Source organism: Apium graveolens, chromosome 3, assembly GCF_009905375.1.
Source record: "Apium graveolens cultivar Ventura chromosome 3, ASM990537v1, whole genome shotgun sequence".
In the NCBI taxonomy this organism is placed as follows: domain Eukaryota; kingdom Viridiplantae; phylum Streptophyta; class Magnoliopsida; order Apiales; family Apiaceae; genus Apium; species Apium graveolens.
This window is the reverse complement of record NC_133649.1, coordinates 252539062-252554527: the sequence shown is the minus strand read 5'-3', so window position 1 is coordinate 252554527 and position 15466 is coordinate 252539062. Positions and strand designations below refer to the sequence as shown.

At 32.5% G+C, this 15466-nt stretch overlaps 1 protein-coding gene across 1 annotated transcript; it reads right to left on the bottom strand.

Annotated features, from left to right (window-relative positions):
- Window positions 1-6620: 6620 nt before the first annotated feature.
- LOC141713240 (protein HOTHEAD-like) lies at window positions 6621-13489 on the bottom strand. The gene is made up of 5 exons (XM_074516562.1): window positions 13256-13489; window positions 11356-11997; window positions 7902-8281; window positions 7027-7586; window positions 6621-6908 (listed from the first exon to the last, which is right to left on the bottom strand). The coding sequence occupies exons 1-5, from the start codon at window positions 13344-13346 to the stop codon at window positions 6875-6877; spliced, it is 1707 nt and encodes a 568-aa protein (XP_074372663.1). The 5' UTR covers window positions 13347-13489; the 3' UTR covers window positions 6621-6874.
- Window positions 13490-15466: the final 1977 nt, after the last annotated feature.

The following is a 15466-nucleotide window of genomic DNA, read 5'->3' as shown; positions in this document are numbered from 1 at the left end:
TGTATTCATTACCTAACAGATACCTTTAAGGGGTAGATCATTTTGTGACGGGATACGTGGTGATTGTTGAAAGCTTGGAACTTAATTCGACAACATAAAGAGTAAATCTTTTTAAGGTAAACATCTTAACCATGGATTAAATTTTATCTTTTCGCATGAATCCTGCGATGGGTTTCGATTTTTGTGAGTTTTTTTTACAATTTTAAACTTTGTTTCCGTAGCATTTTATGCCTCGAAACCCAATACGGGTTAGCCTCGATTTCTCCCTTCGAGACCATGTGACCCAAAAACTTTCCAGACCCGACCCTAAAGGGGCACTTAGGCAGGGTTTAACATCATCTCGTGGTGCTTCATCACTTCAAATGCCTCTTTGAGGAGATCAATGTGCTCGGCCTTAGCCAGGATTTTAACTGACATGTCATTGACAAAGACCTCCATGGTTTTTTCAATCAGATGAGCGAATATTTTATTCACCAATATTTGGTAATTGGCTCCTGCACTCTTTAGTCCAAAAGCCATAACAATATAGCAAAACACACCAAGTCAGTTAAGAAAGATACTTTAAGGGTGTCATCCTTTTGCATTTTGATCTGATTTTAACCATTGAAGCCGTCTATAAAGCTTAGCATCTTGTGCCCGGCAGTGGTATCGATCAGGGTGTCAATCATTGATGGGGGTAGTTGTCCTTAGAACATGCATCATTCAGATCAGTGAAGTCGATGCACATCCTCCACTTTCATTGGCTTTCTTGACCAGCACAGGGTTATCTAACCATTTGGGGAATTGAACTTCCTCAATGAATCCAACTTTTAGGAGCTTCTCGACCTCCTTTTTAATGACTTACAAGCCTATTAGGGGGCATAAGTTGTCTTCTTCTATTTCACAGCCTTTCGAGTCAGATCGACATTCAACTTATCAGTTATAAGGTTGGGGTCGATCCTAGGCATGCCAGATGTTTTCCAAGCAAACATATTATTGTAGGTGACCATATTCTTGTCAATAGGCGCTTCAGGGCTTTTCTAAGGATGCTCGGATGTATGTGACCTTATCCTTGTCCAATGGGTCCAGAGGAATTGGGATCAAGTCCTCAGCTGGCTTCCCTCGACGCTCTTTGTTCTCGGGAACATCCATGTCTTCTATTGGGAAGACTTGCCTCCCGATCCCATCAGGCCTAAGTGTAGCCACGTAACAAGCCATTTTCTAATCTTCGTTCTCTTTTCCGACAGCGTTTCTGGTTTGGAACGTGATTACCATGTGGTAGGTTGAGGGAACGAACTTAAATACGTGAATTTATATTTTTCTAATGACTGCGTTGTAAGTATAGACTACCTTGACAACCTGAAAGTTACACATTTATGTAGCCTCTCTTTGTTCTTTCCTAGTAGTCATGAGAAGTTATATCGCTCCTTCGACTTTGCACTCCATTATGTTGACCTTTAGATGGTTGCATCCGAAGGGGTCGGTGAAGAGTCATTGTACCTCGGCCTGTGAAACGTGTCATGGAACAGAATATTCACAGAGGCTCCTTTGTCGACCATGACTCCATTGATAGGACAATTTTAGACAGTTTCCAGTTATCAGTGTGATAACTAGAGGATCATCCTGAGAAAACTTTAGACCCTCGAGGTCGGGGTCACCAAATTCAAGTGTCATCTCAGTCTTAACATGCTTGGGTGCGTCTCTGAATATCTTCATTACTTCTTTAGCATAAGCCTTTCGAGAGTTCTTAGTTCTGCCAACAGACGTTGGCCCTCCAAATATCATGTTGATTACTGACCCTCGGGGTTGTGGGATTCGATCTCGGTAGTTTCCCCTTTGATCATGATCTTTTCTCTATCCTCCGCCATCTTCACCCTTGGTAAATCTTCCAAACTTTCATTTTCGTATAATATACACGATCTCATCCTTGAGTTGCATGCAGTCCTTGGTGTCATGACCAACATCCTTGTGGAACCTGCAGAATAGGTTCTTGTATCTCTTCTCAGGGTCTCCCCTTATCGATTTCTAGCAAAATTTGGCTTCTTGGAGCATTCAACCTCGCATACTCAGTGAACCTCGCTTGGTTTTTCTTGGAGGGGGAATCAGAGTTATTGACAGATCGAGGATATTTGTCCTTGGCATCGTACGCTTTTTCTGTCATTCGCTTCTTGTTGCACACAGGCTCATTGCTTACAACCGTCTTCTTCATGCTTTCCTCGATCTTGATGTACTTACCAGCCCTATCATGAAGCTGTAGCCGAAGGGTTTAGAGGCATAAAATGAAACGGAAACTGTAATTAAAAATGTGAAAAAATAAGAATGTTTGAAACCCTACGCATGATCCACGTGATAAATAAATATTTAATTCTTAAATCAGATTATTTACCTTAAGAAGCTTTACGAGTTGGTTGACTAATGGAGATCCAAAGCTTGTTTATCACCATGATCCCGCCCTCGCGATCTACGATCTATCGGTTTTCACACAAATGCTTGAAATCAAGGATCAAATGTATATTAGCAAAAATTCATTTATTCTTCATGTCTCCATCTTCTCTCTTGGTGGCTAGGGTTTTTAACAAAAGTTATTTTTTCAAAAATCATCCAAAATAGATATTATATAGAGAGTAGAAAAATGAATTTTATTTCTTAACTAATTAGGAGTTATTATTAATTCAAAATATCTATTTGTATAATAATTAAGTCTCACTTAATTATTTTACAACTGAATTTCATAATTAATATTAGTAAATTCGAATATCATTATTTATCTAATTAATTAAGTCAAATTTAATTAATATTATAAATAATTCGCATTAATTTAATTTAATTTAAAATCTAATTTAGATTAAATATTTCTTTAAAAATTATTTGTGTGTGACACTATAGGTTATTATTACGTTAGTAGCGAATTTTAAATCTAATTTAAAATCATAAACAACGAGTGACATGTAGTAATACATCATTGCTACCCAAGTAATAAAAATTAAATCGCTGATCAATTAAATCTTTCGTGAATAATGTACAATGTAATATAATGTTTAACCACATATTATAGATTAAACTAGAGGCGTGTAATATGTCATCCTTGTCAATGTTTAATCCATGTTTTCTTGATCAATGAGTAGGCTATCGTATCAAATCATTGTTTGAGCATGACCACATATTTCATAGTCTAGCTCACACAAGAGGCCAATTATATCACTCCTAAAATTATGAGGGTTAAATCATTCTAGATCATTCATATTTCTCATACGGTAATATACCTGAAGTACACTTTTATCATTACCCGGTCAAAGGTAACTTTTAATGTAATCAAAGTACATTTACTCTCGTATAGAAATATAATAATTTCAAGTCTAAGTACCATTACATCATTATCACTGTGAGAATTACTTAAGACATAGCAAACATGTAGAATCTCACATTAGGTTTATCCAACATCATGTACATTTACATGTGCCTGTGTTTTTGAATTTAGTATCATTGTACCTATGATCAATGAGATGTGATCATCAGTAAAAAAAACACACTAGTCTTATTGAATTATTTTTGTCCCTTAATAATAATATTTGAGTAGGGACCTTTAGAAATATTGAAATTATTCTAATCATCTCATTTCTAAGTCAAGCACTTAGAGATATAGAATGCATATCATATTTCAAGGACATTTATTAATCTAACATTTATATCGCTGTAAATAAAGATATATTAAAATATAAAAGAAATAATCGATCAAACATAAACATTAATAATCCAAATCTTTTAAACTAAACATAGTACTATTAATGTCTCTCGGGCACAAAGACTAACAATAACATGCTTTTAGGTGGCGCTTGGTCAGGGATATCTTGAAGAATTCATCTTTAGTTACTTACTGCAGGCTATTATGGCCACTTTATCATTAATATTCGGGACCTTCAAGGCCTCCTTTGTGAACCGATTTAGGTAATCTCTGAGGGACTCATTCGCTCATTGTACAATTCTAATGACAGAAGTTGAACTATTATCATGCACTATGCCACTGATGAATTGCTAAAGGAAGGTCGGGATTAGATCTTTGAAGGACCCAATCGAGTTGGGCGGTAGATGGATGTAACATATTTGAGCTATGCCAAATAGGGTTTGAGGGAAGGCTCGCCACTTAATAGCATCGTTTACAGGCTGCAACGACAAGGTGTTGGAGAATGTCCTCACATGATTCATCAGGTTGCTAGTACCATCTTATGCCTGAGGGGTGGGCATCTTGAACTTTTTTGAGATATGGGCGTTCACAATCTCCTCAGTAAAAGGGGGCTTAGGATCATTAGTATTTCCTAGGGGAATTATGAAAGTCAGATCGGTCCTTGGAGTTACATCCCTTTGTTTCGGTGTTGAACCTTCCAGTTCTATGGCATGAGGAAAATCCCTTGACCTCGCCATTGGAGGAGGCCTCGGCGGTTGATGCAACTCCATATCACGCTTCAACCTTTGGATCTTGATTTCATGAGCCTTTACCCCTCTCCTGAGTATATTGGGGAATCATCTCTTGGGTGCTTCGGGGCTGTTGATAGTCTCTTGGTTGAGGTTCCTAGTAACACGCCTCCTCTTTGGACCGTTCTCCTCCTATGATGAATCTGAATCTCTTTCAGAGTGAGGCCCATAGAAGTCTCATCCTTCGGGGATAGGGGTAAACCACGAATATATTAGGGAGTCTGCCTTTGTCCTTCTCCTTGACGTGAGAGTCCACTTCCTCCAACCTCAGGGTACAAGGGTATCATGTAAAGAAGATTAGTGATCCCTGGGATTACGATAGTAGAAAACTCATACCCAACGGGTCCAGAATCCAGTAATGCTTACAGTGGTTGGGACTGGGGATTCATCCCTATTAGCGGATCTAGAATAGGGGGATTCGTCCGTAGTAGAGGATCTTGTATTTGGGGATTCTCCCCTGGAGTCTGAGTCTCAGTTGTCCCCACAGGAGCTCCTCCTTTGATGGTGTCGTAGGCCGAGATTGGAAGGATCTCTACCGTGGATGAAAATATGTGTGATGGGATTGGATCATCAGTTCCATTGTTGTTTCTGCTACATGTGTTCACCATGGTTCATGTTGTCTTCCCACAGTGTTGAATAAAAATTAGGGTTTCATTTATCTTTAATGCTATGTTTGTTGAGTTTCGAGTTTTAATGGATGCGCTTGTGTTCAATATGACACGGTCTTCACAATATGGTTACGTCTCTCTATTTTGTAGAGAATCGAGTCTAAATGTAGTTCTAGATTGAGGGGTAGAGCCCTTTATATAGATGTTGAGTCTAGGTTTATATTTAAGATGGGGGACTTCGTGAACGAGTCTTCAACTTAGATGGTAAGTAGGACTCCTCAAGACGGTGGATTCTAGATCCTTCCTTGTTGGAGTCTGTTTCCATGTTGGACGTTGTTTTGTTGTCATTGCGGACCTCGTTTTCAGGTCATCTCGGTCGGCCTATCATGTAAGTGATTTTGGGCCGTTGACGCCTCGACCCATCTTAGGTCGTGGTCGTAATGACCTACTCGGGTCACCAGGAATTATATCGGGTAGTGGTCGCCACGATCCACTTTGGGTCGTGGTCGTCACGGGCTTTGACCATGGACTTTTTAGTCAACTTTTGACATAATTAATTCATATTAATTATGTCTTTTCATATTACCTTTCATTTGAAACATGCTTGTTATTTTGGTTACTTAAGGATGTTTTGGAATAAAATTGAAGAAATTATATTTAATTCAGAAATTAAAGTTTTATGCTCTAAATTTTTGCGGTCATCTTTGCACGCCCGTCAGTTGGAGATAAATTTTCTTGAATAAAAGGAACTCTTCGTGGCGGGTATTGTATTCCGATACCATTCATCTTCGTATAGCGTATTTACCTTAAAAACATGATTACGAGATAATAATATAATTTCGGAGGGAAAGCTTAATGAAAACAATAAGAAAAGTTTTTACAATTATTGCTACATAATTACGCTTGTTAGATAATAAGAATATATAATTCTTGCACAAATTTCATGCAATTATTCGTGCATTAATTGAACAAATTAAGAAATTAATGGGCCACCTGCCGGCCGGAGCGAAGGAGAGAAATCTGAAAAGTCAAATATCTAATTTACGTGCGTTCTCGTATGGAATAATTATTTTGAAAAATGTTAGATCCATAAAATTATATACAAAAATTTTAACAAAATATGTATATGGTAATTATGGAATGGAATGTGTTTCTGCATTCACATTAATAACTCAATTAAAATATTTCACATTTTTGTAAGTTTCTTGTGAACTAAATTTGGTGCATATAGCACTATTTTTTATTTTTTTGTAATGTGTAGATTAAAGTTAATTTTTGGCCACAGGAGTTGACTAGTTGGTTAAAGAGGAGATAACAATCCTCTTGGTCAGAGGTTCGAATCCCACGGGAGGAGAATTCGCACTCAAAAGGTAGTGGTTGTGCGTTAACTATGATAAGCGTTGCCTACGATTAAAAAAAAGTTAATTTTTGAATGATATTTTTTAATTAAACAGCAAGTCGAGTCATGTTTTTCTCCTGTGCAGGGCAATATATTTCAAAAACAACTCATGTATACTAGAAATGAATAGCTTAAATTTTGAGTTAATATATGAAGCAGTGTGGTACTTGGAACTTTACTTGTCCATATATATATCATTATCCGGCACTGCGAACTGTGTGACGATTAAATATGTAATCCACATACGGGAATAAAAGATCCAACATTACAATATGAACCATCAAGGTACTACTCGCCTTAATACACCAGTATAAATATGTGCCTTAACATAATTTTTGGCACTAATAATAAATAAATCACAAACGAGTACACTTTACATCATCCGGTTTGAGAACGGAGAATAAATATTCTTCTATTTTTATCGCTCTTGCAGAATTCTTTGTCCCATATACCTGCATATATATCAAACAAACATCAGAAAATGAATCTGAGTTGAGTTAAATTAGTGCAAATAAATTTGACGTACAAAATGCATGATTATATATAATTGATCTTATTTGGTATATGTACCTTCCAAGCATCATGACAGTAGCTTGAGGGTTCGTCCCTGGTGAATCGAAGTAAAATGTTGATCCATCAATAACACGTAATGCATCAACACCAACAACCTTGTAATTGTGATCAACAACCTTGTTAACATGGCATCCGCCATGGTAATGCCATATTGTCATAACTGTGTCCATGCAAAACTGCTCTAGTGAATAAGTAGCAGATAAATGTCTAGGCCTCAAGTTGACTGGCAGGGCAAGGATCAAGTCGATATATAGCTGTATGGTTCCGGTAGCGTATCGAAACTTAGACACCGCTGCAGATTCTATCACCCGTATCACTGTTTCCATACCCTGCACACACTTCTGCAAGTCTTGAGGATCACTGAAGTAGTTAAAAGTGACTTCTGGATTGTCCTTTGCATCTAGTGTTTTCAGCTCCAGATGGCCCGAAGAAGCTGGACCCATTATTTTCTGTAGTAGGATTCCTGCTTGAACACTTGATGCCAAGTACGAATCTACTGCAGCTTTCGCTTCTGCACTCTGTAATTGCTCTCTGGCCACTCCGTATACTTGTTCAGTCTGCCACAAGAGTTCGTCGCCAATTAAAAGAGTTGATGGCTTCAAAATTACAAAGACAACTAGGACAATTTTATTGTCCAGAATCGGCCAAAATGCCATTAATGGACAATTAAAATACATGTTGAACATTCCCAGGATAGAAAACAAACAAAATTATTAACCTTTTTTAACATATAAATGAAACAACTCTGTCATCTCATATTTTAGAATTGAAAAATATTCATTCATATCTTGAGGGTTCTCCATTAGATAGCTGGATACTACGGAAATAGAGTACTAAAACTTGTGTAGAATACAGTAAACAAAGGAACGGACCTGATTAAATAGTTGTTGAGGCAAACTACTGGCCCAGTTCAACTGAATAGTCCCGCTTGCTGCTTCGACATAGCTACCAAATGGAGTAATACCCACGGTTTGAATGAGTGAGATTTCAAGAGGCTGAGTTGAAGGAATGAAAAGAGCATTCATTGGATTATCAGCCATTCCTTGTCCCACCATGGGCTGATCAACAATTACTTGTATTCCCTTATCAGTGAGATGATCAGCAGGCCCAATACCACTTAACATTAGGAGTTGGGGGCTTCCAAGTGCACCCGCTGTCACCAGGATCTCATTTTTGGTACCCTCTTTTAAGTATGCCCAGTGATTCACTCCAGTTGAATCTTCGAACACTACTCCATTAGATCTTGGTCTTTCTGCACTTGAATTGACTTATTGTTATGTAATTATATACATATCACAACAAAGAGTTGCATATTAACATAGAGGACACTGAATTTAAATTTATCACTAAAATGTAATAATCACATAACTATAGCTAGACCTGACAAATCGGATAATCGGATCGGATATTTCGGATCGGTTCCACTTTCGGATTATGATATAACTGGAGGTCATTCGGATCGGATCGGATGTGATTCGGTTCGGGTCTAATTAGGATCAAAAGCAGATGAAATTCCGATAAAAATCGGACAAAATTCGGTTCAGATTAAATGCGGTTCGGATATCTCGGATCATAACTTATTTATTTTTTTAATGTTTTGAGACATAAAAAAATATCACTTTATTAAATGTAGTACTTTTACATTAATTTATAATTAAATAATCAAATTATTACGAATATAAGATACATTTAAGTATGAATTTTGCTTATTTTGGATCATATTCGGTTTGAATATTTTCTGAATCGGTTTTGTTCGGTTCCAATTTATAATCGGATCTAGTATTTCATATCATTTGCGGTTAAATTTTCGGTTCGGGTAAGTTTCGGATCGGTTTAATTTGATTTTCGGATAATTATCAGATTATATAATTTGGATCTCGGATTCATATATTTCGGTTAAATTCTTCGGATTCAGACCCATTTTGCCGGATCTAGCTATAACTAACAGCTCGCCGCACAGCTCCAGCAACACAATTTTTCTTTATAGAGGATTGTTTCATATATATAATATAAATTTTCTCATTTCGCCATTGCATGTAGTCTTCCAAACAGTAAGGAATAAATAGAATTTCGCTGATCTCGCATTCTTTATTTTTTTTTTTAAGTTTTCGATCTTGCAAGAAAATTTAATGGCCTTAGAAAAGTATAGAAGCGAAATGCAAAAAGTAAGATAAATTATAAATTTATATTTGAGCCATAGCAATTAAAAAGGTAACAAAAATGGTTCTGTCAGTAAAGGGTAATAAGAATAATATATAAATATAGGAAAAATGCTTCATGTACAAAGTAGTGTCCAATTTTTTTACAAAATGTATTAAATTTTGATTGGAACGAGGCCATATTTATATAAATGGCCACAATTAAAACATTCAGATCTCATTTATGATCATCTCATTTATGATGTAATTTTGTGCAAAGTTTTATATCCAATTCTAGCCGGCAGCACTACTACTGAATTTGCGGGAAATAAGGTGGGTGTTAGGAATAACTAAATCTATTTAAACAAGGACCACATTTTGACTTTTGAGGTGTTATAACATAATTAGATTTATATATTGTATTTAATATTTATATCAAATTAAGGTTTTGAATTTAAACTTTAATTTGATGTAAAATTTATATTTATATAATTATCAAGTACAAATAATATATTTTGTCATGTTAAAATGCAGGTCAAAAAATCAAATATGGTTAAAATAGTATGAGGTGAGTGCTAGTAATAAATAAAGAGTAGAAAATTGTTGTGTCTCAATTTAAAGCCATATTAGGCTTGCAATTTAAAATAAATAGGATCTCGTTTTAAGGAACAGATCAAAAAATTCACTTTCTTCGCTAATAGTATTAATAAAATGAATTTGTTTGTTTATTTAAAAAATAAATTAACTATTGAACATGGAGAAATTTGTTTGTGAATATTTAAAGAAGCATATTGCAAAGAATTATAGATCCCTTTCTGATATATTTGAAAGATAACCTCTTATAATCATATAGATACAAATTTTACTAAATTTTAATTAAATAACAGGGTTCATCTCATTTAATTAGATACTAGATAATTAAGAATGTGCCAGACATTTTGAAACTGTTTTGGGATATAATTTTTGATTCCTAATATTTATCACTTATAAAACATCTTCTTATTGCTTTGATCCCTGTAAATTTAAAAATATAAAGAAAATGGCAATACATACTAATTAGGTAGCTATAAATATGCAGAAAATGAGAATTTGTGGCTACGCTTCTGTTTTGGCGTGTCCGGTATAAATCTATAAAACCAGAAATAATGAATCTACATACTTTACCTGATTGGTATATTTATTGGTATAGCCATGTATATTATTGTATTTGTAGGGAACTTACAGTTGGGAAATTAACAAAAAGGTTTCAACTACAAAAAAAGTCACACCTAATTTTGAACCTTTACATAATCCTCCAGTTGATAAAAATTATATCACAAATTTCGTATTCTAAAACTTAATATATTTAGAAAAAGTTGAACTTTCAACTTCGATACAAATTAATATCAAGTACTTAATGTGTCATCGAATAAATAAAATAAATTAAAAGAAAGATTTTTGAATATACTGCCAGTTATATTAGATTATAAAATTAAAAATTACAATTAGTTAACTCACGAAACTTTTCTAAAGTAATATAAAAATATCTTATTAAAACAAGACATATGTTATATAAGAACATATATATATATATATATAATGGAATATAATAATCATAGTTGTGTATTTGAATCTGCACACGTATGTGTCATTAATAAGCTGATGTTTTTTGTGTATTTCAAATAAATTTTCTAAGCTATATAATCACACAAATGTCATTCTGTAATTTATTTCAAATTTATGGTTAAGACGATGAAAGATACATAAATATACAGAGACAGACCAATACCATCAACAACAACTTGACATCATGTTGCATGCAATTGAAAAACACATGAAACAAAGATGGAGACCACAATACAGTCATATTTACTCCCTCGTCCCTCCCAAATGTTTATATTTGGGTGAGACCCGAATTTTAAGAAAAATAATAAAATAGTATAGAAAAGTTGAAAAAATGAGTAAAGTAATAGAATGAATTAACATTATATGTATAAAATGGGTATAGTGGAGGAGAGTAGTGGATGTAGTTAATTTAAAAATTATAAAAACTTTACTATTTTTGGAAAATTTTGAAACATAAACAATTGGAATTGGAAGGTGTAAAGTGTAAACAAATGGGAGTGACAGAAAGAGTAATATTTAGTGTTAGTTGGGAATATGTATATAATATGAGGATACTGATATGTACAAAATAAATAAACCATACCTCCTGGATTGAACAGAATACGTTGCACGGTTGCATGAAAATGCAGAGAAATGTTAGTAGGATGAGCATACTCTAACAAATCAGCCGCGGTGTGTCTATGTCCATCTTTATCAAATATTGAGCCACCAACTTTGGTACCAATTAGATGATCATACGTAAACCCATTATTGGGCAAAACTCCAGCTTCAAGCAACCCATCCCTCACAGCAGATTGCCATTGCTTTGTTTCGGGCTCGAACGCAACCTTGTTTTCCACCCATTCATATGATTGTTGTACTAGTTTTGGATCCCAACCTGCCGTGTTCACAAATTTAGTGCTTGCTCGTGTGAAAAATCCAGCGTTTAAGGCTGAACCGCCACCCAAGACACGAGCTCGGTGGTTAATTACGCCGTCGGTTGAGACAAATAGCTGGGAAGGTGAGGAGGGTGAGACATCTGCAAGGGTTAGGGCAAAACCACCAATGTTGGTAATCGTAGGGTTACCGTAAGGTAAACCCCCTCTTTCGAGTAATAAAACCTGGGAGTCTTGTGAAAGTGTTGCTGCTAATGCGCAACCTGAAGTGCCGCCCCCTATCACTATGTAGTCATAGTATGCTATTCTCGGAGCCGCGGTTGCATCTCTGGCAAATGTCGAATATGGAGCTGACAAGGACCAAATATTGATTATTATTATTAGTAATAGTATTAGTATTATTACAAGCTAATTCTTGCTAAAATAATCAAATTTAAACTGAAGATTAGGAACATCCAATTCAGACTATTTTAAAGCATCTCCAAATCTATTAGGTATAATGTCTACGTATCATTTCAACCGAAACTCCTCTTAGATATATTTTTAAACGACTGAGAAAAGGGCACACTAATGTACACCCATCATCTATTGATAGCTCACCTCAGTTCATACTTAAAATATGGTCTAACACTTAACCTATTTTTACCCTATATATATTCTCTTTTATAAATAATTTTTAACAAATAACATACTGCCTTAAGTAATTTTTAAATATTATTTAATTATTAACCAAAAATAAAAATTCTAATATTATATTATAATAACTATGCTTCAGTTAAAAATTATATTTACATGTAGGTAATATTTGTTAATTTTTTTTCCATTATTAAATATGTTATTATATTTATAATTGCAATAATTTTTATTTTATAATATTTACTTTAAAATATTTTCATAAATATAAAAAAATAAAAATATTATCATTAAATATTTTTATTTTAAATACATGTTTTATTTTCAATTGTATTGAATATACATAGCTTAAATTAATTTTAATTTTATATTGAAAATTAAAAATAAAATAATATTTTGGATATAACTAATGAATATAGCTAATATCACTGAGCATAAATCCTTACGGGTACAACAAAATTTTAACTAATGCCCTTGAAATTTAAAAATAAATTAATATTTTAGATATAGCTAATGAATATAGTTAATAGCACTGAGTATAAATTTTTACAATTACAACAAAATTTTAGTTAATGATATTTTAGCTAACAAGTCACTAAAATCACTACCCATTATTGTCAGACAATCAAACCTATTGTTTCGGATGGATTAGTAGTTCTTATTTTTATGCATGAATTGCATACATTAGCCAGGAAAGATTAATAATATATAGGCCCTCCAATTTTAAAATCTTACATTAAAAATGTACTTAAACATAAAAACATGTGTTCGGAAAAATTCATTTTATACGAATCTAAAAATCGCAAAGACTTTTGTTTCCTCGAAAGAAAAAGATTAGCAAAAACATATACTCATAAAATTAGATGTGAGGATTATCAAAGTTTGGTGCACTTATGTCTACATAATTTTTTTTTTCAAAAAGTTAATTGATCATTGGTAAATACTAAATAGTTAGCATGATCATATTACGATTACCTTTCTCGGAGGAACAGAGAAAAGGTAGAAGGAAGATGGTTCCAAAAATTGCTGCATAATAAAAGAATCCCCACAAATACTTACAAACCATGGCTGCTGAATCTCTGCAAACACACCTGCAGGCTAGCTAGATGCTATATATTTCGTGACAAGCTAGCACTTATGAATTGAAGAATCCTATAGGACTCACTACTTGTGTTATTGTTGTCAATGCGTAGTAGCTATATAAATGACTTTTATGTGGTGTATATATAGGCAGTATGTAATTACGTTCAGAACAACCAACACATATTTATATAATTATTAAATTCATGAAATCCATTAGCTGTACATAGTAGTTGAAGGGGTCAATCCATATCTGCACATTCGGGAACAGCTTACAGGTAGCCTCCGGATCTACACTTGATGATAATATATGTTTTTTGTAATAATTAAATCGTGCTCGGTTTAGAATTACTTGTACTGCTCAGTGCTCATTGTACTGCTCAAAGCATGCAAATATATTCAACACTAACACACGTCTTTTTTCCGGACAATATACATGCATAGACAATGAGGTTTTAAGTTCAAATTGACAATATTTTATAAATTTATATAAATTGAAAAAAGGAGATAAATTGTATTATTAAAAAATGCATCTATCTATTTAAAATCTAATTTTTTATTTTTCTAACAAAAATATAAATTTTAGTGTTTAGTCTATTTGATTTGCAAAAAATTAAAATGTACATGTAATTATGGATGAAGATAATATAATTATGGTTATTCTTGAACATAAAACCCTCTTACATAAATTAGTAGAGAACCCTTAATTTTATAATAAAATTTTATCAAATTCGTTGTTAATATAGAATAACAACTATATTGAAATATAATATAATATTTAACAATTGAAATTTGAAACAAAAAGTAATTTTAAATTTAATTTAACTGTGCAATAATTTTGAATAATTGTGATTTTACGGTAATTTTTTATAGAATCACTTTAAACTATTTTATCAAATTTGAATGATTTTTTAAATAAAAAAATTTTGCAACTTTGTTTTTAATTTGTTAATTAAAATTTATAACTACATATGATAAATGAAATAAATTATATATTTATATCCTTTAAATAATGACTATTTCCTTACATGGACTGCCCTATATAATTATTGTTATAGAGATAGTTATTATATTTTTGACTTATGCATGTTAAGATATAGATTTTGAACTAATATTTCAAAAAAACATGAATTTTAAAAATAATAAATTTAAATAATAATAACAAAAAAATAGTACTCCCACCGTCCCGTTTATGTACACTGTTTGCACTTATTTCGAGACTTCAATAAAATATAATTTTATAATGTTTTTTCTTAAATTTCTTTTTTTGAATAAAAGTTTAAACATGAAACTTTTTTTCAGAATTTTTTTTTAAAAAATTATTGTGAAAATATACTTTAAACGAGTATTGAAAAACGTGCTGAAAATGAACGTAAACAATTAAATGGGAGGGAGGAAGTATATGAACTTGTTCTTTTTAAATATTGTACATAATTTGAGATGCATTGAACACATATTTCCATTAATAATTTTTAAAATTTTAATTTTGTAAATAAAATTTTAAGATTCAAAATTTATATTGACAAAAAGAAAATTTAAAAATGAGAGATATGCCAACCTAAAAGTTTAGGCATAAATTGGGACAGAGGGATTAAATATCTTTTTTGTTGGGTATAAACATCTACGCTATATTAAAAAAAAAGTAAACATCATCATATACATCATCAAATTACATGTATCATGGTCAACTTGTCTTCCACTGATAATGTTCAGCTCGTCTAATTTACTTTCGGTCTCTCTTTTTCATTTATTACCTCTACTAATTTTGTTTCTTATTCATTTCTCATTCTACTTTTTTCTCATTTTTATATTGTTAAAATAATAATTTTCAATCCCTTTACTTCACTAATTTTATCTTATTCAAAAATAATTTTATTACACAAATAATAAATATTATTTTTATATTAATAAAAAGTCGATAATCAATATTTTTAGTTTGAGTAATATTACTTTTTAAGTTTTTATATTTATAATTTTATTCTATTATTATGTATTTTTTTCAAATTCATTATTATGTATTATAAATATTGTTTAATATATATTTAAACTAAGTTATTTTAAAATATTTTATTTAAAATAACTAATAAAATATTTTATTTAAAATAA